General features: G+C 38.0%; 2 protein-coding genes across 3 annotated transcripts; both read left to right on the top strand.

Annotated features, from left to right (window-relative positions):
• The first annotated feature begins 11,192 nt into the window (after positions 1-11,192).
• igfals (insulin-like growth factor binding protein, acid labile subunit) lies at positions 11,193-14,109 on the top strand. Its single transcript, XM_026347914.2, has 2 exons — positions 11,193-11,252; positions 11,404-14,109. The coding sequence occupies exon 2, from the start codon at positions 11,409-11,411 to the stop codon at positions 13,140-13,142; it is 1,734 nt and encodes a 577-aa protein (XP_026203699.1). The 5' UTR covers positions 11,193-11,252; positions 11,404-11,408; the 3' UTR covers positions 13,143-14,109.
• Positions 14,110-14,146: 37 nt separating this feature from the next.
• On the top strand, positions 14,147-22,942 carry LOC113153922. Of its 2 annotated transcripts, none has more exons than XM_026347839.2 (28): positions 14,147-14,345; positions 14,472-14,582; positions 14,682-14,783; positions 14,879-14,957; positions 15,089-15,200; positions 16,305-16,547; positions 16,635-16,838; positions 16,935-17,079; positions 17,160-17,351; positions 17,455-17,595; positions 17,680-17,871; positions 17,956-18,063; positions 18,200-18,344; positions 18,504-18,774; positions 19,058-19,140; positions 19,304-19,458; positions 19,597-19,657; positions 19,826-19,957; positions 20,051-20,215; positions 20,446-20,745; positions 21,017-21,180; positions 21,267-21,408; positions 21,519-21,613; positions 21,703-21,817; positions 22,085-22,299; positions 22,401-22,486; positions 22,578-22,647; positions 22,788-22,942. In XM_026347839.2, exons 1-28 carry the CDS (start codon positions 14,259-14,261, stop codon positions 22,854-22,856), a joined length of 3,984 nt encoding a protein of 1,327 aa, XP_026203624.1. In that variant the 5' UTR covers positions 14,147-14,258; the 3' UTR covers positions 22,857-22,942. The 2 variants fall into 2 exon arrangements, with proteins under 2 accessions (XP_026203624.1, XP_026203615.1); XM_026347830.2 differs by having other exon boundaries at positions 19,597-19,723.
• The last annotated feature ends 1,339 nt before the right edge of the window (positions 22,943-24,281 follow it).

The following is a 24,281-nucleotide window of genomic DNA, read 5'->3' as shown; positions in this document are numbered from 1 at the left end:
TTAAAAATGCAGCCTTTTGTGGTATTTTGTAGTTGGTTTCTTCAACTTACTAAAGTAAGTGGCTGATGGTAGGTTACTGTGTGCCAGCTGCAAAACAAATCAAATAAGACGCATACTGTGTAATTACAAAAGTAAAGAAACTACTGTCCACAGATGTAAGTTGTCTGTAGCCTTTTATGGTGCTTAATAGAAGTCTAGTAGTTTTTCTTTCTTTTTGATTTATGATTCGAGCTGGATCTATTGGCTGAGGCCGCAACACCACGCCTGATGGTCATCATGAAAATGTGAAAGAGCACTTGAGTACAGCCAAAGGCCCTCTATCGATATAATGTACTACAGTTTATGGGACTTTCTGTTTTAATGTACACGTGCTGTAAAAAGTGTTATCATTATAATGTCTACATTAAAACTATTTTTAATTACTGTGCCTTTTCCTGACTTCTTTGAAGCCACATCCTTATTTGTCCTTTTATAGTTATGATTATCTTGATGTGTTTTTTTTGATGTTTTTATTTCCAGTCAAACAAAATATACAATACAACACTGAATTAGAGAAAAGGCTCATATTGCCAAGAACAAATTACTCTGCAGTACATACAAAACTGAATGTAGTTTCTATATATATATATATATATATATATATATATATATATATATATATATATATATTGTTCACAGAGGTTTCTGAAAATTTTGTCTATGTCTTACACGTAGCCATGAACATTGAATGTATGTTAAGCCATACATTAATTAGCACTTTGCAATTAGCTAAGAGGACAAGTACAACTTTTGATAGAACATCCCACCATTGTGCAGTAACACTCTAACAACAGCTGGCTATAAACTCACATTCATTGACGTACCCTCACCTGCACAGCATGATTTCCTCATTGATCCCTCACTACAGAGGCATTACTACTGAGAGGCATTTCTCAAAGGAGCTGCCACAGTCATGTGCAACGCTCAATACATGCTTATCTGTCAGGGCCTGGACAAATAAAAGAGCTGAATCGATTCAGCCAAGTGCTAAAGGCTTGTGGAGAAAGTTTAAATCCAAGGAGAGTCTGAGGTTGCTCTTTTGTGGATAGATGAACTGCATGAACAAATAAAAGCACAGAGAGCAAAACAATAACCTACAAAAATGAAAGGAGGATTTTAGATAAGCAAAAAAAAAAAAAAAAAAAGATTTGTTCTGTTTATGTGTTTCATGGTTTGGTTTTTGAGTAAAATATGATCAAATAGAATTTTACAACCGATTAATTATTTTTTTGTGACCATACAGCCAAAAGATAAAAAAGTTATGTGACATTTGTAGATTAAAGGCAATAGAACTGAGGTGGGCCGGCAGCTTGGTTACTTTAGAATAACAGATTAATCAGAGGGCGATGTCAATAACTCTACTTCTGCACTTATTGGAGAATTCAATTCATTCTGGAACTGAGAAGACTCCTGTTTACAGCTGTGTTTTCTATCAGAACTTCAGTTTAAACAAGCCTCTGGGAGAACTGTCATTTTTCATAAAAACGCCAGGAGACATTTTTGTTAATTAGCAAATGATGTTTCCTACCACCAGGGTGGTTCCCTCTGGAAATTAAACCAGCACAGTAGCCCAATTTTATTCTGACAGAGACGCACAGCCCTGCCCTGGTCTGCGAAAACTCTTAATCCTACAGCAATGACATAAAAAAGCTTCCATGCTTTTTCAGACATGAAATAGTGTATGATTGTCTTTTTTCACACGAACTGAAAAACATAATGTGAATTTAGAGTTTTAGTTTAGAGAGTGGAAGGGGAGCCCATGGATATTGTAACTACATGCTACTGATGTGCAAATGAAAGTTCAGTTAATATTATATTTAAAAAGCAATCTGTATATGGTACATCATCAATCTATTGTATGCTGCAAAAGGCCTAACTCAATGTGAGAGATACGTATGAAACAATATATTTCAAAATGAGATGTCATGAGAACGAGGCCTTCAAAACTAATTCGTCGTCAACACATTTAGCCAGAAATATATTCACAGCATGTCAGTGTCTGCAACATTATAGTTAGCAATTTTTGAAATTATCATCAGTCTCACCAACAACAGGCTGATGGAACAGCCGACACTGCTGACTTGAAACACACCCACAAAGAGACTCGAAAGGCTCGAATTTATCAGCAAACAGACAGTGTTAGTGTATGAAATGCACTTACAGCATGAAATATGGCATGTGTATGACAAGTCATCTCTACTACCATAGCTACTAACAAGGTAGCAATTTAAGAGATATAACAAATGTGTAGTTTTACAGCAAACATCCATTTTGCACTTCTAATTAAATTACTGCTGATGGTTTTTGCAGAGTTGTTCACAAGAAAAAACAAATAAGAACTTCCTCACCAAACATTTGTGAGATAATGATGAACACTTCCACGTTACAAGAAACTCTAGAGCTCCAATATATGCACTGTAAAAGCATCTGGAAAGCAACAATAACAGCTATTCTTCAGCTGTGCCCAATTTAAATTTAGATTTGTTACATTTTATTTCAGAGTTTATCTGTGAGCTTAGGTTCAGTTTCCACAGATTTAAGATTCGGTTATTTGGAGTAGGATTCTGGAGTAGACTAGTAGACAGCTTCTCTTTCTGTGAGAGTCAGTGAGAGGCAGTGGCAGTCTGATATGCACCACAGTAATATAATGAACTCGTACTCTAATCTACAGACACCGTGTAATGCTGGAATATCCTTTCTAATAAAGAAGATAATAAAAATTACAAAGATAAATTCTACAGGGAACTATCTTCATCTGAAATGAGAGAAGACATCAATGGTCATAATTTCCACTGTACTGCAGTCAAACTAGATGGTTAATAAGAGAGCAATTCTCTTCACATAAATAGACACCAGCGGAGCCAGAATAGGCTGTCAATGCTCCAAATTAATCCATTCTCCACGTCAGTGCAAAATAACATAACCCAGATCATTCTGCCACTACGAATGCAAGGGAAGCAGCTTGGAGCAAAATCTGAGAGTTTCTGAAAGGAGGCACACAGAGATTAGGAATGTGGAGCTCCTCCGGGAGATGCCTCCACAACAAAGACATTGAGAAGTCTTTCTTCTGGCTCAAGGCTGGAAGAAATGTCATCATGTTATTTCAGGATAGGAACTGTTTTCTGGGGTTAAAAGTCTGTGATACTCTGATTACCTTCACAGTATCATCGCTGTACGTCCCACAAAGTTTGCAACAACTTTAATACAATACAATCAAACCATCCTTTCACTTTGAAATGTGTGTTTAACCTACACTTGACTATTTCCTGCACTTGTGAGATGATCTCACTGATGCCTCGGTAACTGTGTCACATAACCAGTGAAAAATATTTAAAAAAGTGCCACGGGGAATTCTCTGCACCAGTTCAAACAGTCCCCTCCAAAAGTACTAGGAAGGAAGGACAAGGAAAACAGCAGCTGTTGACAGAAGCAATGTGAGAACTGTGATAAAAAAACACAACAAAAACAGCAACACTCAGTGACATCACAAACTACCACCACAGAGCGGAGGTGAAGGTCTCACAAGCCGCCATTCAAAGAAGACACCAGCACACAAAATTTACAAAGTAAAAAGTTTTGAAACTAAATTTTAGACCAAGATTAACCTCGACCAAAGTGATGAAAAGGCCTTAGTGTGGATGAAGAAAGGATCTGCTCCTGATCCAAACCACACAAGCTTAACTGTAAGGAGCAGTGGAGCATCTGGAACAGGCTCACTAATCTTTATTGATGCAATGTAGCAGCAGGATGAATTCACAGGTGTACAGAGTCATTTAGTCTGCTAATTTACAGCGAAATGCATCGAAACTAAGCCGAACCTCATGATGCAGCAAGACAATAATCCAAAGCCAACTTAAGATAGGACTTAAATACAAATTCAGTTCAATCAATTACATTTTATTTACTTTTCTCACTTAAAACAAGGGTCATCTGATATAAAAGCTGTTATGTTCTATGTTGTTTGCTGATAATCTTCCAATTCCAAGACAAACAATTTTCAGTGCTATCTTTCCCATTCATCTTAAAAATTCTTTAAAACTCTTGAGAGAAATCACACAGCTGGAGTCAGTGATTGCTCTCTTGATGACTGATACCATAAGACACTTCTAATAATTTCCCAAACGTGATTAAACTTTCAAGTGTCGCAAAACATTATTAATTCATTTTAACAAACAGATATTTTTTTGCACATCTTGTTGAGAGCTCTTTGATGAACAACACTGAGAATCATTCCACGTTAGGGTGTGTAGTTTCTAAAAAGTGTAAGCTTTCATGCTTTGGCTCTATGTTGGGACATTGCTTAAGTTTCTCACATCCTTATTAAACAGCTCAGAGGCAGCAATTTTGCCAGGTGGATCATGAGTCCATAGTGACCCTTTTATTTCCCAAATCTCGTTTCCACTGTGACTTGGGTCGTGCCATCAGACGTGATTAACATTTCAATTAAAATGAATGTACATTTCATTGCTAACACTGTTAGACAACTCTCCTCTAGTAAGTCCCTCGGAGGCCACTTGCTGGAAATTGCATACTAGGAGTTTTGGATTCAGTAGGTAGAAATCTTGCAAATATGGACGTTGAGGGTTAATGTTAGTGTGAAGTGATTCCATAAGTTGCTGTATGGGGAGCATTGCTAAGAGGTCCTCAACCTCTGAAGCTTGAAAGTGGAAAATAACTCGGCTGAATCAGATTCTGGTGACAGATACCACGAAGAGCGGAGGTCTAAGTTTGACCACAGTTAAGCAAGAAATGTCATGGAAAGGGTAAGTTACAGCAGAAACATTTAGGTCACGAGAAAAATAAACAGGACTCCAAATAATTCTCAGTAAGTTCTTTTTTCTACTTCATTTGTTCAGTATTTTGCAAAGTTTAAGACTGAAAGAGACATAATTGGATGGATTTAAAAAGTCTATAATACATTAATCTAATTCCCCCTTCATTCTTTGCTCAGTAGTTTCTCTCTATTCATTGAATAACAGACCTGACTTAAATATTTTTTGCCTCTTTGTACTTGGAGACTGGCTGCACGTCTTTATCTCATGTCTTTCTTCCACATCCATTCCATAAGTGGCCTCTCACCTTTGCTTTGCCTTTCTCTCAAAAGCTCTGTGAGCATCAGATTTATAGTCACAAAGTCTCCTCATACACTGGCCAGCATGATGACCTACTGTAGGTATTTTTTCTGGAGTTCAGAAACAACAACAACAAAAAAAAAAATTGTGAAATCTGTCTTTATTGAAAAATTCTAAATCATGTATCATATGCTGAGGCATCTTATATTGTCACATGTCTGCACCTGAACATCATCAAATGGTAGTTCGCTTTTAAAAATAATTTTTAAAAAAGCATGTTACTGCATGTGACTTGTAGACGACAGTGGACTGTCTATTCCACATTAACATGACTTCCATGACCACAGCCTCAGATACAGTAAACCTGCATTGAAACTACTGTTGTACTAGTGAATGATACATTTATCCAGTGTCCATAGCAAACTCTGTTAGGGGAGCGACATGACCTGAATAAAAGTAAATCCGAAAAATAAAAAAAGTGCTGTTATGTTGTTATTAAACCTGTGAGGTCTTTTCAACAATGTGAACATCCTCCACTTCTTTCCCTCTTTTGCTCTCTGGGAATCCTCTAATTGTTGCTAAAAATTTTAAATATACTGGAACTAATATACTGTAGCTGACAACAGGTCAATTTAGCTGTATACAGTGACCTCTTGTGTGCTTTTTGTAATGTTTTCACGAGCCATTAGAAAAGTTCACAGACTTTATAATAAAACCTTGCCAAACTGATATCTGTGTGCTAAAATCATTGTCTAAGAAAAGGAACTATTAAAATATTCCCCACATCCCACAGGCACAGTGTTATTTTTTATTATTGACCTACACTTTTATCCACATTTATTCACTCTACTACTCTAAATGTGGAGCAGGAGCCCTGGGCGACAGATTCATAACACACAACCATTTTCATCACCTTGTAAGGACACATTGTATGGGCTGTTTAATGTGTCTGTATATATATATATGTTAATATATAAATTAGCCTTCGATACAACGACATTATCAACGATGCTTACTTATGAAAGTAAACGTGACGGGAAAATGCCAGAGAATTTTGAGGATCAACACACAAAAGATAATTCTGAGTGGCATACGAGGACACAACAGAAGCAGCTAACACTTTTTTTTTACTGAAAGGTCACACAAGGGATAAAGATAAATATCAAGGATTTTTTAAGGATGACACAAAGAAGATTATCTTCTATTAAAGTCTTGAAAAGTGACAATTTTACTTTTGTTTGGAGAACTCATGTGGAGTGCTGATCCTCCACTTATGCAATAGTCAAGTAAAAGTTAAGTTTAGGCATGAGTAGAAAAGCTGTTGGTATCAGAGTGTCATATCAGAGGTATCAAAAGTCTGAAAACATACAGACAAACAGTAGTTTGTTGCATTTCAAGATCAACAGTTTTACTTAAGCTAAAACTCTATACTTTCAAAACTTGCATTTAAAACCTCAGCAGTTAGACACCTTGTATTACTTAATAATATTAATTCATGTGTCATCCAACGTGTCATCATGATATGATATTCCCTACAAATTTCTTTCACCTGGACACAGCTGCAGAGGAAAATAATTTCACCATTGGTATCCAGATGAAGTGTAAACAATCTTTGATTAAATTAAAGGGTTAGTTTCAATTACTATTTCATTACTATTTGGTATTATGTATATAATTGTAAAATAAATGAATGATTCATTTTGATACACCTAGAATATAACAAATAGACGTGTGAGACACCTAAACGAGGCTATGGCTATTTAAAACTTTCTAATGTATGAGACTCAGTTGTCCTCTGTGATTCAAATCTTGGCAGCACATTCAGACAGACTCTGGTGTGTGTTTGAGCGTGTGGGGTCTCTCTCACCTGTCCTCTTCCAGGTCTTAGAAACTGACATTGCTTGTGTGTGTTGAAGGTTATTCAGCAAGTTCCATCCATTGTAGGGGATTTGATTGTTGTACCTTCACACAACACAGATGATAGAGAGAAGAAAATGAAAGTGTTTACTTACAGAATGAACGATGTTGAATAAGTAAGAATGCTTTCCTTAGCCAAAACTGTTGTCATAGTTTACCGTACTTGATACTACAAATTTAGAAACTATTAGTTTAAGAGAATACACAAAGAAGAAAGTCTCATCATTGTCCATTTCATTACCTATTAGTTTAAGAGAATACACAAAGAAGAAAGTCTCATCATTGTCCATGCCACAGATCTTCTGTATCTGTGTATACATCATGGTGTTTAAAAAACAGTCTATGCACTTCTCCTCACGTATAAATTACTTAATAATCAAGCTCCATTATATCTTAAAGAACTCATAGTTTATTATCATACCTTATTTCATTCCAAATGCCTCTTTTTGCATGTATCCATCCTTCAATTCATTATCTATAATGTAGAAGTACTCTTCCTGTTGAGGGTAACAACAGGAATCAGAAACTCTAACATTCAACATCATGTTTAAACGCTACATAGTGTGTTTTAAAACTGCTTTTTTGTGACTATTAACCATTGGTTTCTTATGTTACAGACCAAACAGACTCTGGCAGCAGCGTGGCACACATATCCAACTGACAAGATCAAATAGCTTAAATGGGTCAGCTGCAATCATTTGCTCTGGTCACAATGATTACAATCAATTAAGAAACAGTGGCTCATTTCCAGGGCGGCTTTCCAGATGTAGAAACAAAGCCAATGATTTCTCTGCCTTCCTAGAAAGCAGTGAGTTGACTGAGCTCTTCGTGTTATTAATAGCCACTGCAGGGGTGTTGAGGGTCTGCGGCTGTCAAAGGTTGAGATGGCACTAGGGTTCAGAGCAATGTTTAACACACTCACTTAAATAGGTAAAAGTTCACTGAACAGTCCTGTTTAAAGCTGCTTTTCTTAAACGAGACAAGTCGGTTTGAAATTCTTATGTAGGGATAGCAGACCAACAAGGTACCAGCGGGTGGCAGTGTTGTGTGAGCCTATTATGATTTGGCATCCAGCAGAGGTTGTTTGTGCTACAGCAAAACATGTAATAGGTTAAAGCAACAGTACAAGCACAAGAAAAGAAATGTATCTGACGGTCTTTGCAGCTCTATGAACCGTGTTCGTGTAACAGTATACGCAACAGGAGATTCCAACATTTTACATAATCAGAGTCACAATTCACCAGCACCGGAGGAGCATCGAGTGTGATTTAGGAATTATGTCAAAATATAAATTATATCAATCGTGTATAAATTAAAATCACAAGTGAAACCATCTGGTTTAAAATCCCAGTTCCACATCACTTGCTGCCTTCAGTTCCTACATGATGTTCCTCTTTCCTTTAGCTAGTGAAAGGCAAAACACATGCTCAACTGTATTCAGGTCAAGTGATTGATCTGACCATTGCAAAGAATTCCAGTATGCTTCGAGTCATTGTCTATATGCACAGTGGAAAAACAACCTAATGTATTTGAAAGAATTGGGCTGTTTTTGCCCTTTCTCAAATTTAACTCCTTGTAACTCATGATATTTCTGACATTAGCCGAAGATTAATTTTGACAATCTATAATTAAAGATCTTACACCTTAAGATGACATCCTAATAGTTTCATTCCAAAACCAATGTGGGAGCTAAATGATGTAAATTGTGTTACACCTATGTTAACTGTTTAATTTGGCTGCTTGGTAAATAAAATGGAGAAGATAACTGACCCTTTGAAACAAGACTATGAGTTTGTTGGGTTGTCCAACCAATGTGAATTATTATTATGCTATATAGGAATATATGTACAAAAGAAAATGTAAAGATCTGTGTCATATTGATTGATAATATTTTAAAAAGCCTGTCGCTGAAAAAGAGATGCCTTAAAAATGGTCTAACAATACAGCAGCTGAATTCATGTGCGATTTATATGCTGATTATTTGTTAATAGACTGTAAAAGTTTGTGCATGAATTTTTTGGCATTACACGTCAAGAGCCGTGACATTTATTGCAGAGCAGTAGAGTGAAGATGGCAGTATGATGGGTTTCAACACTTATCTGCATGCATCCATCCAATTTAGACTGACACCATGCCTTTCAGGCCTGCTCTCCACTGCTGAAAACGAGCCTTCCACAACAAAGTAGAGCAGAGTCAAACATTTGTAGCCACAGCTGTAGGCACTGCCATTCATTATTAAGACACCTCTTCTACACCCAGGAGGTCCACAAGAAGTGGCACATCTGGAAATGCCTGTGTCCACTTCAGTGCAGTGAACTGAGTCGCTTAGAAGTGTTTGTCAGAGACGCATGAAACAGGAATTCAGCATCAATCTTGACTGAAACAGCTGTAAAACAGAAGTGTTTATCTTTCCTATTTGTAAAATGATCTGATGTTCTTTCTATGAAAGAAAACTGCCAAAAGACACGCAGAGATAAAAGAACTATGGCTGTACAGTGTTTCCTCACAAGACTGAACTTGTTTTATTATGAATGTTTAAAAGAAACATGTCTGCTCATACTCTCTGCAGCATCACATTGTTTCCCTTAAAAGCTTATGAGGTCCCTTTGCAGACAATGGACAAACCAAGCTGTAGGGTGTAAATCTGACAATACACCGACAGTGCCCTCTTCTGGTAAAAGAAATAAGAACTTAAATTAATGAAATTAATTGGCATCCTCAGGTTTTTCACTAACTGCTTCCTTCAACATCAAATAAACCTAGACTGATTTGTTAGTTAAAAGGGTTTTAGGATCTGTATGTTCTGTATGTATGTTATTGTTTCTCTCTGCTATTATTTTTTTCTGCAGAAAAACCAAAGATAATTGAGAATCATTACATATACTTTAAACATATGAAATACTTTATTTATTGCTCAACATAATGGTCACATAACCATGACTAATATATTTACAAAGATTGATTTTACAATGAAAGTGAAATAAAAATAAAACGGAAGAACATGCTGTTATTTTGTGCAGAATGATTAAGCAAAAGCAAGAGTTTAAAATTATTTAAAATCTAAATTATTAGTTTATTTACATTTGAATGTAACCTAGGTTACTGAATGCAAAGTTGTGCTCTGCTTATCTGATAACATTTAGCCTACTTATTAACAATGTAAATGGATCAGATTTTAGCGACTGACATACAGAAACTAAGAGGATATGTAAATTTTCTTTCATTGACAAGTCAGTCAATGAAATTTGTGTGCAAGCACACAGCGTTATCTGGGTTTGGTTGTCCGTCAGAACATGACCAGTTCATGGTTGTCTAAAAGAACCCAGATACCAAGAAAAAGAGCAAACAGCAAAGTTAGTTATTACATTCATGATGAGATTAGGAAATGTACCTCTGGAACTCACCTCATCATGCACTGTTAAATAAATTAATGAACCAGGAATCACACCATGATTATATAATTACAGTTTTCAGTTTCTTACTGCTACTGTCATTATCTAGTCAAGTCCAAATAGTTAATTTTATTTAAATAGATACAAGAAGTTATTGTAAGGGGCTGGATAAAGTGACAGTTCATACGATATATACAATTTGCACTTTGAGGTATAAAAAAACTTAATTTAAACTATGGCAAATACTTCTTTCCTAAAAGATTAAGTTTAAGCAAAAATGAAAAAAGCGTGAATTCAGTAAGGGACACTGGGTTCATTTTCAAATCTAAAGTAAATACACTCAGTGGCAGGAACCTGACTTTAGTAAACACCAAAGGCCACTTAGATATACTCCCTTATTAGACTGACAAAACGGTATGCATGAAATATGTTTAAAGTAAATGGGATTACTGGACATTTAAGAGATATTAATGTGCCATTAGCACCTTGTTGAAGAAAAGGAAAATATTCTGATTTTACAGACTTGAAAAAGCATAATAATTAAAAACCCCAGGTTATGGATTAATAATGTAATTAATGTCACACATTAGCTAACCATAAAAAAACATTACATAAATAAATTAAATAATAATAAACAAAGAAAAACTTAAAAGAATGTACTGATAACCTTCTGCTTGTGGAAATCAATGGGTTAATTGTACATCTTCAGTGTGTCTGACTGACAAAGGTTTGAGTCAGACTCTCCATTCAGCATACAAATATATTGCACAAGGTTTCCTCATTCAGTATTTCACAGTCTGTCCACCTTAAATCAAGAGCTCTCAGATTTGAGGTAAGTAATACCATATAATATCAAGCAACATTTTTTAAAACCTCTACCTCCCTATTACAAAAATGCACATGACTGCATTTTTAACAGCATTATGTATTCTGTAGAGACTTTACTGATTATTTACATTTTGATGGTGATATTCTATCCACAGCTGGCATGCAAACCATTGTGTTGTTGGTGCTGTGGGTACTGGGGACATCACTGGTGTTGCCAGACCCTGACACAGCTGGGGAAAAGGTGACTGAAGTGCCTATTCCATGTTCTAAGGGATGCACCTGCTTGCATGATGACTACAGCTTGGAGCTCAATATGTACTGCAGCGCTCGTAACTTCACACAAATCCCATCTGACATGCCAACATCCACTCACTCTCTCTGGCTGGATGGCAACTTGTTCACCTCACTCCCAACAACGTCTTTTAAAGATCTCACCAACCTGGATTTTTTAAATCTGCAGAGTTGTCAGCTGGTGACACTTGACCATCAGGCTTTTAAAGGACTTAAGTCGCTGGCTCACATTCACCTTGAGCAAAATCGCATCCGTGCATTACCAGGTACAATTTTTCAGAACACACCTAACCTTGCTTCACTTAGTTTGCACAACAACCAGCTTACTCGTATTGAGGAACGACTTTTTGCAGGACTTTCTCACATGTGGCTTCTCAATCTAGGATGGAACTCAATAGCAGTCTTACCTGAGACAGCTTTCCATGATTTACAAGGTCTACGAGAGCTTATTCTTGCAGGGAACAGACTCGCTTACTTGCAGCCACAGCTCTTCCAAAATCTCGGTGAGCTTAAAGAGTTGGATCTAACAGGAAATGCTCTGAAGGTCATTAAAGCCAATGTTTTTGTTAAACTCACTAAATTGCAAAAGCTTTACCTGGCCCAGAATCACATTGTGACAGTGGTACCCAGAGCCTTTGTAGGCATGAAGTCTCTCAGATGGCTGGATCTGACAAACAACAGACTTACTTCTCTGCATGATGAAACTTTCTTGGGCCTGCACAGTCTTCACGTGTTGCGTCTCTCTAACAACTCCATCACTGGAATTAGGCCCAGGACTTTCCGTGACCTGCAGTACTTAGAAGAACTACGACTCAATTACAACAGGATCCGCGCCCTGGGTGAGAGGATATTTGAAGGGCTTGGTCATTTGGAGGTCTTAGAACTGGAGCACAACCAACTGCAGGAGGCACAAGTGGGTAGTTTCACAGGTCTCTCTCATGTGGCAGTCATCAATCTGTCTGGTAGCTGCTTCCACAGTCTACCAGACCAAGTGTTCAAAGGTCTGTCAAAGCTTCACAGCCTTCATCTGGACAGAGGCTGCTTAACAAGCATAACAACTCAAGCTTTCACTGGACTCACTGGTCTACGGAGGCTTTTCTTGCAGCACAACAACATCTCTGTGGTGGAAAACCAGAGCTTTGTGGATCTGGTGAGCCTACTGGGACTGGACTTAAGTTTCAACAAACTAGAGGTTCTCACAACCCACACGTTCTCTGGGCTCAAGAATCTGGAGTACCTGCTACTGTCCAACAATGAATGTGGACAGTTCTTGCAGAATGGCACTAAACAGCTACTTCCAAGGCTGCGCTATTTGGATCTAAGAGATAATGCTCTGACAACCATCATCCCAGATTTCCCGGAGAATATGGAAAAACTTTTGCTGTCTGGGAACCGGTGGAAATGTGACTGCAGCGCTCTCCCACTCAGAAACTACAGCATGAGGAATCCATTGGTGATACCTCGCCAAGTGGAGACTCATGGAGAGGGTGAAGAGCCTGACACAACTATCACCATATATAACAACATTACATGCATCAGCCCACAAGGCCTAGCTGGTCAGGACCTACGAGATATTGACAACAAGTTCTTCCACAGCTGCTAAGCATACACATATAGTAGATATTCAGAGAACTGGTTGGTACATAGTAAAGAATATTACAGAATAGAAAGGAATACATATGCATCTAGCCTTTTTAGACAATGCAATTTGTTTCTTAAATTATAAGTAAAAAGACCAACAAACTTTTTTTTTTTTTTTTTTTTTGCTTCAGCTTTGTGTTGTATTAAATACAGCTTTTTAATTGCAGAAATTGCAGCTGGTAAATTGTCACTTCTCTGCAGAAAAGTGAAAACCTAATGGACAACATACAGTATGTTTCTCAATAATAACATTTACACTTATAATAGAAGGTGAGATACACTCTAAACTGAGTTTTACTAATTTGTAACTATTAAAGTAAAATTAAATAGCTTAAAAATATATAAAGCTTAAAATATGGAACATTTTTTATGTATATGTTTCAAAGAGTCATTGCTCATTGTTTTGTGTAATGCCTTATTCTTTTGTCATTACAATTAGTGAAATGCTCATGTGTTTTTCTTTTGTCACCATGTTTTGTGAAATGTAGTTGTTCTTTTGTTCTTGTGGCGTTTTGCACTTGCTGGCCACCATACCATTCAAGGGACATGAACGCACCGCCACTAAACCACCAATGAACACAACACGATGTATATCATGAATTGGCAATCAATAAATAAATAAATAATAACACTAACAATAACATGTTGTAAGCTAAGAAATACAACCATGAAGCTGAACAAGAACGTGAAAAGCAATATGACATGGGTAACATTACCTTTCGGATAAGTGAGTAGACAGCTAGCTATTCCATTTAGCCCCGCACCACAAAATATAGGTTACAGTTCATCAAGAAGTAATGCGAACATGTTGATTCAGAGGATTCTGCAGCCTACTGAGTTTAACCAACACGAACATGACTGTGTCATGAACTGAAGTTAGATGTCACATTTCCCTCTGGGAATTATTAAAGTGTTTTTGAAATCTTGAATCTTGTTTCAATTTTCGGGAGCACCTGAATGCAACACAGTTGAGTTAAAGTTTCCTGTTGCCATTGGTAACCAAACTCCCCGAGTAACGAGCTGGTTAGCTAACCCACGTAAAAACATTTGGTCGTATTTGGAGCCTTGATTTCTGGAGATGGATTTCAATCGTTCGTCGTGCTGGAGTTCAGTTTTGGAGCAAGCTAAAGCACATATACCGACCATCGACTTTAATTCGTCAACAGTACGTTTCCCTCTTCCTTTCTATATATATCTACCGTTTGCAGACGCTAGCTACATGCACGTTATGTAGCTAGCTAAGTGCCACTGCTAATGCAAACTAAATAAATGTTTTTTCTTCACATTTCAGTCTGAGGATGCAGATTTTATCACCGTATTTCAGAGACCAGCTGGTCTTTCCCTGCAGACCCTTGAAGACTCCGACAGTTTTTCAATGGAAGAGGCTGATTTGGAGGTTGAGGTGAGTTACATTAATCTGCAGTCCCATTTTAGAGGAGAGTATAGTCATGATACACTAAACATCTACCATTAAATGTCTTTGCTTGTTTCTCTATTAAAGCTGGATGCTTGTCAGAGCAGTATTGTAGAGTTGAGCAGGGCTGAGCCTGATCTCTCTGCAAAACCAGAATCTTATAAGGATTTAACTGTACTCTCATTTGCGGTGAGTTGGGAAAGTAAAAAGTAAACAAAACCTTCACTAGTTGATGTTGAGAAGCAAATAAATATTCTCTAACTTTGTTTCATGCCTATATGCAGAGGCTTGACCAGTGGGATCTGGATAATGTTCTCCAAAATCTAAAACATGTGACAATTGAACCTGTGAAAACACATCCAAGTAAGTTTTGATGACACACATGACTATAGCTATAACTATGAAGCCTTTGTGTAGTTATGTGAGGTCATTTAAGTAATAACTGACATTATGAATTTGCCATCTTGCAGTTTGAACACACGTTTTGTTCACAGGTGGCGACAAGGACAGGTCCCAAACAGATATAATGGAGAGATTAGCTGCTTTCTGTAAGAATCAGTCATCTAGGTCTGTGTCTGAGTCTGTGAAAAGTGCAAATTATATCAGGTAAATCACATAGTTGCAAAGATTTCATTTATATAGTGGCAAGAAAAAGTATGTGGAATTTCATGGTTTTCTGAATTAAGTCAAGAGTATTAACAAATATGATGTATTTAAAATATATAACATGTCATGTCTTTATGGAAAACAACCGTAGAAACCTCTTAGTGCTAGTGAAAAAAGTATGTGAACCCTTGGAAAAAAGACCTCAAAAAAGCTAATTGGAGATAGGTGTTAGCATAAGTTAAGTTAAAATAGTCTGGAGGTGCGGACTAGAGCTACTTCGACTGACAAAAAACACTCGCTCTTGCTCTGCACAAGAAGAATGTGCTTATGGGAGCCATGATTCACCAAAAGGAGCTTTCAGAGGATCTCCGATATCACGGATCGTTGACTTACATAACGCTGGAAAGGGTTACAAAGTGATGTAAAAGACTTTTAAATCTACAGTTAGAGAAACAATCTATAAATGGTGACACTTTGGGACTGTGGCTACTCTACCAAGAAGTGGGCGCCAGTCAAAATGACCCCAAAAGCACAACAAACACTCATCAATGAAATAAAGAAGCAAAAATTTAAAAGCATCATTGGAACTGGCTAACATCTGTGTTTGTTAGTCTACAGTAGGTAAAACATTGAACAAGCAGGGTGTCTATGGCAGGACACCACGAAGGAAGCTGTTGCTCACTAAAAAGATTGCTGAAGCTTGCCAAAGAGAACATTGACACTCCACAGCAGTTTTGGCAAAATGTTTTGTAGACTGATGAAACTATATTGAACTATTTGGAAAGAACACACAACACTACATTTGGTCTGATCCACAGCTACAGGAAGCACCTGGTTGAGGTTATTGCTGCCAAAGAGAGTCAACCAAGGGTACACATACTTTTTCCAATGTCACTATGAGGTTTTTATCCTTGTTCTCAATAAAGACATGAAAGATCAGATTACCTGTTTGTGTTATTATTTTATGCACATTATATTTGTTAATACTCTCGACTTAGATGAAGATCAGATCATGTTTTATGACAAATTAATGCAAAATAAACACAAAACTGTTTACACACTTTTTCTTACCACTCTAAGATGATGATCATCTGTTTTCTGCAGACAGAATAACAATTGGAATAACACACTGGAAAACATGGTAGCAGAGTTGAATCAGAGCCACCAGGAACGTCCCACTGTTTTTCTTGACTTGCGATGCCCTGGTCCTTCAGAAAAACCACCACAAATATCCCCAAGTCTTTCATCAGAGTCCCAGCCGCCAGCCAAACATAACATTCACCAACAAGTGTCATCTGCAAAGAAACCCAATCTAGACGTGCACAGTGGATCTCAGGTGGATAGCAAGTAAGAATATCCTGAATTAGAAACATTTATCCTGCGTAAGTCGAGCACATTTAGTTTCAGGTTATGCTGTCGTTTGTCTGCTTACAGGGAAGTGACTGGCAAGAGTATTTTGCTTCAGAAAATAAGGACAAATAAGAGAAATGGAAATACTTACCCAAACACGCGTACAAATCCTCCAAGTTCAGGACCAAGGAATGAAGTAGGAGAATTGAAACATGAGCCCAGTAGACCTACAAGAGGGAACCCATCAACTGTTCAGCTCATTCCAGCACAAGAACCAAAGCAGCAGAGGTATCAGCGCTTTTTTTTCAGTTTTTTTTTAAAAATTAATTTAGCATTCATAAATGACACTAAACATATATCTTAACCATGATGTTATTCTAATAGTGGCCAACAGAGACAGCAACCTGAGCAGACATTACAACATGTAGAACACCTGCAAATTCTTAAGCAGTTAGAAACACACCGCCCAACTAAATCTGTCTGTCAGAAGCAGACAGCTGCAGAAGGGACAGACGTTCTTTATGATTTTGTAAGTGCCCCTGGATTAAAAGGGAAATACATTTACAACATGTTGATATATGCCTACATTTATTGTGAGTTGTTTTTCAGGAAGCATCTCATCTACAGCCATTCAGTGTGTCACCAGAAGATATTACAAGTAAGGACTGCATTCTGCTGACTGTCACCCTGTCCAGTCCCGGTATGGTTGGACACCAAGCTCATGGAAAGAGGAAACATCTGTATCCAGCAGACGCCAAATCACACATCTACAACACTTTAGTCGCTTGGTTTCTCTCTTTGGTTTGTGAGAAGTGGATTCGCTTTCCTAGTGAAGCCTAATGTTGTTGTTTGTTAAACTATATTCACGCCTCATATGCAGAGTAACCTGTTCATGTGTTACTAGGTTGGTCCAGACCCACATAATAATGAAGGTGAGAATGTGGCAAAGGTCCCGTTCTGGGTAGCAGGACTTCAGCAGATGTGGACAGAGAATGGACTGGCTTTGCATGTTTTAGCCGTGGCCCGTCAGTGTTATACACAGAGGGTGAATAGCAAACAAAAAGACACTTACTCTTACATATATCTGATGATTGTAGTACTAATGCTGTTTATTCTGTTTATTTTGTAGAAAAGAAATGTTGACACCCACGCACCTTTCTATAACCATGTCTGCAAATTCCTCTCCGAGACTTCACTCGCTCAGATTGCTCACTGGCTACCTGAGCTGAAGATCTTATTGGCCCAACAAGCCTTTGCCTCACCCATCCATCTGCCTTCTTCTAGCTTAAAATCTTTTATCTCTGCCACTTTCAACAAAAAGGTGCTTTGCTACAAACAGTCATTTCCAAATGTTTAACATGACCATGTTTTCCTGACTATAATTATATTCAACTTTGTATTTCAGGCTGTAGATAGGACATTTGGCCTCAGCTCAGGGTTTTACTGGCAGACTGTGGAAACTCAGGAGTGTGTTTGGAAGGGCAGAGAGACCACACAGGAGCTACACACAGAGGTGAGTGTGTTTAAAAGTATACTTTGTACACTATGGTGAATTTTAAAAGCTTTTTCTATTCCAGGAAATACAATAATCACAGACAAAGCTGTAACACTGGAGTAACTGTAGGTTAACCTTCCAAATATTTTTATAGGTATCACTTGCTTTGGGATGCAGTGACTTCTTCCTGCATCCCCTCATAACACACTACACCCTCCAGCTAGTCTTTGACTCAGGACTCGATGTGTGTGGTCTTTGGCTCCTTTATCCACCACAAAGGTTCCTGACTGACAGTGCTGGTATGACATATGTAACTACAGCCATCTGTTCATAACATTATCTGAGAACTCTCTTTTTGGCTTATTGGTCTGGCATATGTCCTGGATCCAAATCTGGCCTAGGACATTGTCAGTATTCTTATTGAATAAAAATAAAAAAACTTTCCCTCTCAATCATAGGTGTTATCCAGAGTGTTGATGAGACATGTCAGCCTGTCTTTGCCCTAGCTGTTCGGGGCCCTCATGCTTTCTCAGTGTTGAAGGATTTAACAGGATCCCTGTGTCCTCTACTGCCCAAAAAGATAGCTCCAACTTCTGTCAGCGCTCTTTATAGAGAAAGTCAAGAACCCTCTCTCTTCAACTCACCTCAACTGGCCAGTGAAGTCCACAAGAAACTCTGCTTATGGTTTTCAGGAAGACTTGTACAGAATCCCAATGAGCATCTAAAGAGGTAGTTTTTTTCAAGTTCTGAAATGTTAAGTCACACCACAGCTTCACATTTCTATTTGCTCACATCATTGTGTCCAGAAAGGGATGAGCGATGATGCTACAATCAGATTTAGCTATTTCATATTAACTGCAGATACATTTCAATTGATTTAAAGTTTTAAGGTTTTATTTGTGCAACTCCTAATCAAAGAAAACGTCAAACACAAGCAGTAGAATAAATACTCATTAAACTGACTTTGAGACAGATTTTATTCTAATAGTGTCACCCTCACCTCTGTTTGTAGAGTTGTACCTTCGAGTGATGGAGTCAGAGACAGCCTTTTCAACTTGAGCAGTTCATCTGCTTTTCTGTGTGCTACAACTAAAGGTACTAAAACTCTGCAAGCCCAATCTGTCACAAGGGAGGAAACTGGCTTGTGTCCACCTTTATGCAGCTTTCATCTTCACTGTCCTGAGGGAAATTTTGTTTGCAGCAAGGATGAAAGATTTTTACTTTAGTGGAACCTATAATCCCTCTCTGTCCCGTTTAGCTGATGTACTCCTGGTGGTGTCGCCCGCTGTGCCTCCGTGTTGTTACGGCCAAGTGTTGGCTGTATGTGAACGTAGAGGCTTCGGTCTGATGGGGCTGCAGCGACTGCAGCTTCAGAGCAATGGGGCTGCACTTCTCAGACTCACCAACCAGCAGGTACTGTTGAAGCATGATATAATAAGCCAGAGGTCAACGTTTCTGGACGCTGTCCTGCAATATTATCATATCATCCTATCATGTAGGTCTGTTTTCTGTTTTCCAGCTGGTTTTAAAGTCTGTGTATATTTTTCCTAGACAAGAGTGTTCTGCAGTTCACCTTCAGCGACCCTGAATCAAGAGGAGCTGGAATCTCCTTGTCAGTGCTTGGTGTTATTACTGAGAAAAGAAAATGCAATGCACCACCTTGTTAGTCTACCAGGAGGTCTCATCTCACATCATATTTAATTCAATACCCAAACCTATATTAAAGCAATATAATTGTGAATGTAGTGATCATAATAACCTTGTTAGCATATTTTTTCAGCTTTAATGAGAGAATTTAAAGCTCAAAAGCTTCTTGATCGCATCCACTCCAGACGTGTCGGTGTTCACGCAGTGGAGCCAAGCCTCTGTTTCCACACTGTACCTTACAGCAACAACCTGTTTGACACCTTTGGTAAGCACTGCACGCTCAGTGTCTTTAAAGACTGCACATCCGACTGTCATGTCGTCTGACACAGCATGGTTCTTGTGTGTGTTGTATTTTTAGTTAAGTTTATGTGGACAGTGCCTGATCCTTCCGGTGCTATCCTGTCCCATCAGAAGTGTCAGTCTAACTGTGACATGGAGCAGGTGGTGATTTTGACCCTGTGTGGGAACAACATGAACCATGGCCTGAGCCTCCTACACCGAATGCTAACAGAAAGACCAGAAGGTGGGTGAAACTGAAATGCAGCCCATAGCACAGCCTGTCCTGGATTTTTGGAACTGGGGGTGGTAGTGAACAAACAAAACATGCTGTTAAAAACTTTAACAATTAGAAACACAGTTTAAAGACCAAATTAATGATGAGTACCGATGACTCAGTACTGAGTCAGAATTCTCTTACCTCATCCCCCGCCCCATCCTTTTTTTCATTTCCAATATTTTGATTTGATATTCAAGGTGATGTAGAACATGAAGCATTCAAGCTGCTTGGCCTGAAGTGGCTGCCTGTGTTGACACAACTACAGGCTCAGGAGCTGAGTCCTTATGAAGTGGGAGAGCAGCTCTTCCACAGCAGCCTGGCCGTTCTCACGTCCTCTCCTGTCCTACTGTGTGCTCTGAGACGCAGGGATGCTTTTGCTTCACTGAGGAAGTTCCTGCCGCACGATTACCCTGGAAATCTCAGCGTGCTCATGTCATCCACACCTGAAGTGACCTTCAGACAAGCCTCACTCTTCTTTAACCATGAGATGATTTATGGTAAGTTTGTTAAAGGCTGCATGTAATATGCAATCAAATACCAACTCTGGAATCACATTCCTTGAAAGCTGCTCCAGTTTGAAGTGTTTGAGTCTGTCAGAGCTGATCACAACATGTAAAGAGAACCTGTTCTGTTGTTGGTTTATAATAAAATGGAAAGTCTTGTAACTTATAAATGCAGAAAGTCTATATATAATATTAAACATCTTATTTATCAGTCGTTTGTGTTCAGTGATACTATGTTGCAGACTCAAGGTAACTTTGTGTTTAGATCCACAGATGCTGCTCACTGTGTGCCTGTTCAAGCCAGGAACCTGGAATCATGCGCTGGATAAAATATTCCACAAACTCCAACAGAGTGGCCTCATGTTGGTCGGCATGCGAATAGTGACACTGGACCAAACTGTTGCTACCTCTCTACTGCCTGCAGAAAGTGTGAGTGAAAATGTCCCTTTGAAAATTGTGCTTTCATTGACGCTCACTGTAAGCTCTACAGTTCATACAGTGTCACTTGTGTGCAGTGCCCTTCAGACCTAGAGGCCCATGTGGAGTATCTGTGCTCTGGCTCCTCACTGGCCCTCTGCCTCCAGGGCAACAAGGCTGTGACGAGGCTGCTGGACATGCTGAGACAAAAGGACTCATCTCTGTGGGCACACTGTTACAGTATGTCCCATTTATTTTATATAATAACATCTCTGGGCAGTCCTTCTACTGTATAATAGTAGTTTTTTAGAACAGAATCATTTCTATAATGTTAGTGACTAATGTTATAGGATCAGGATCATATCAAAAAGCAGCTGAAGACGTGAGGCGGCTTTTCCCAGACGGTCTCTGCTGTCCTGCGAGCAGCACATTGGATCAGCAGCAGGTATATGACACAGAGAGAACTGTAGGCAACAACATCTTAACAGTGTATGAAGCTGATCACTTAGTTCGGTTCTCTGTTTCTGGTTGCAGGTGTTCAGCATGTGCTCAGATTCTTTAGCATCTGTTGAGCGTCAACAGTTCTGCACACTGGCCCCCGTGGTCCAGGAAAGACTAACACCTTTAGTGCCATCAGAACAAAATGGAGGTTTGGTTTTATTTTTAAAAACATAATATACTGTATGTGTTGATAACTGAAAAATATACGTAGCAAGAATGCACGTCTCACTTACTTTAAGTCAAAGCACTGGCCATCGCATGGTTCTATCATTTATTAAAACCAGACAGGTCCTAAAATATTTAATCATTTGTTGGGACTTTGGCAGGGAGATATCCAGGAAGGGATGTTGAAATATGACTCAGTTGCAGGTGACCTTTGTAAACAAATGGTGTTTTGCTTGTTCACTGGTACCAGGTTCCCTGATACGCAGTGCTCTCTGGCAGACAACCTGTTTGTTGATACCCTTAAATGCGCCACCACTGAGCCAAGTGCCATCCCAGCTGGAGATGCTGGAGAAGCTGCTGAAGTCAGGGTGCCATCTAGTGGCAGGAAGGATGAGCATATTGAATAATGAACAGAGAAAACACATCGCTGACATACTGGAAGTGTCATCAGTTGGTAGTGAGAGGGTGAGGAGTGTGGTTTTTTTTACAAGTTACTTTAGACCATACTTTCTTACAGACAGTGTAATCAGCAGTGGATTTTCTGTAATCTCTTGTGTCTTTAACAGATGATTCATCTTTGCACGGCCCCTTGTCTCATCTTGGCTTTGCAAGGGGAAAAGATTGTGACTGACTTTACCTTTATCCTTAAAAGGTATGAAAGAAGACTACTCAAACATACTGCACCTATATTTATTATATTTATATATAACCCCCCCCCCCCTCCACCCTCATTGTTATACTAGCATTTACAAGGAAAGGTCCGATTTGGAAAAATTGGGGAACATTATCATCTACCCAGAAAGCACAAAAGAGGTAAATCATTAATATGATTTGGCTTTTTTTCTTCAAGGATTGTATTTTTAAAGATGTAAAACAAGTGTGTGGTTTTTTTGTTGCATCTTCACTAAGTTTAGTTCAAATACTGTTGTACTAAGTTCTTTTCTCTGATCCAGGCCAAGCAGCTGATATGCTACCTATTTGATGCCTTGTCTCCTGACAGCTGCCATGTCATTGTACCATGAATGCAAAGACATTGTTCTCTAAAGTTGTTCCATTCAATATATGTTTTCCACAGTGCTGTAATGCAATAAATGTTTTTGTTTTTTTATTTTTATGTCATCCTTTACCTCATTGCCCACACAACTTTAAGACACAAGGAGAATTTAGGAACTTTATTCTGAGACAGAAAGCTTTCACACATTTCAGATGGAAAAAAATTATTTTAATTCTCAAGATGATAAAAATAATTTTATGAACTCTGTAAACCATTGCATAACTGTAGTGTAACAATTCAACAAGTGTTAACAAACTAGTAATACACTACAGAAAATAAGTGTTACACAATCCTCACTGTAGAAAAAAAAGTAGCATTCTAAGACTTGCACCTATTTTGTATTCACACAAACATTACAAAAAATATCAATATACCAACAGAATAATTTCTATGATTATCAGTAGATAATTTCCTACAGTTTGTCACAAAATAGGGGACACATTTTTAATCTATGTAGCTGTAAAATAATGTCTCACAACTCACTGACATTTAGTAAATCCATGAAATGCAGTTTCCTCAGATATAACACATTCTGCATTAAACCACTGTATTACCCTGAGAAAAATACATTTCTTATATTTCATTATACTGACAAATAGAAACTTGAAAACTTGCATTTGTTTTAGTTCTAATAAATTTTATTGAATAGCAGTTCACAACTAGATGCTACATCATAATGAATTAACTGCGCTCCATAATATCCAGTGACCTATTCATTGAATATCTAATTTAGAACAATACATTCAATATTTCAGGACTTCAATGTTATAGCAATAACATTTCTACTGAAACTTTCTAACATATATGGAACAGCTGGTTCCACATTCAGAATGTTTACTTTTGACATTTGTTGTACTAGTATTTTACTTAATTTCAACAGCTCCATATATCATACTCATATACATGTACAAGATTGCATAAATCTTCAGGCTCCATTTTTATATTAAAACAAAAAGACAACACAACAACTAACAATAATGCAAAATAGTTTAAACTATTCAATGCAGAGCATAATGATACATCTATTACAGTTCATTTACAAGATTCTTCCTATTTGGTGCTTTATGTTACAAAACAATTTAGGTTTTGATGCCAAATGATGAATTGAGATCAGAATTGTGTATTCAGTGGTAAAGTATTGCTGTGTTTTCTTGAATGAAATGGCAAATACAGACTAAGACGATTAGAACATTTGCTTCATCCTGCCAAACCGGTGAAGCAAACCTCAATAGATTAGACTTTTTTCCTTTCAGCTCAATTGGCCTCAATGCAGAAGATCATTTAGCAATTACATTGTGGTCCACAAAAACATCGTAAGGCACTGGATTTTTGATTGTGATTAAACATTTTCTATTTTAATCATTTGACTGACAGCAAGCACAGTCTCGGAAAT

Source organism: Anabas testudineus, chromosome 8, assembly GCF_900324465.2.
Source record: "Anabas testudineus chromosome 8, fAnaTes1.2, whole genome shotgun sequence".
Taxonomy (NCBI): domain Eukaryota; kingdom Metazoa; phylum Chordata; class Actinopteri; order Anabantiformes; family Anabantidae; genus Anabas; species Anabas testudineus.
Note: the sequence above shows the minus strand (reverse complement) of the source record. Positions and strands in the feature narration are given on the sequence as shown.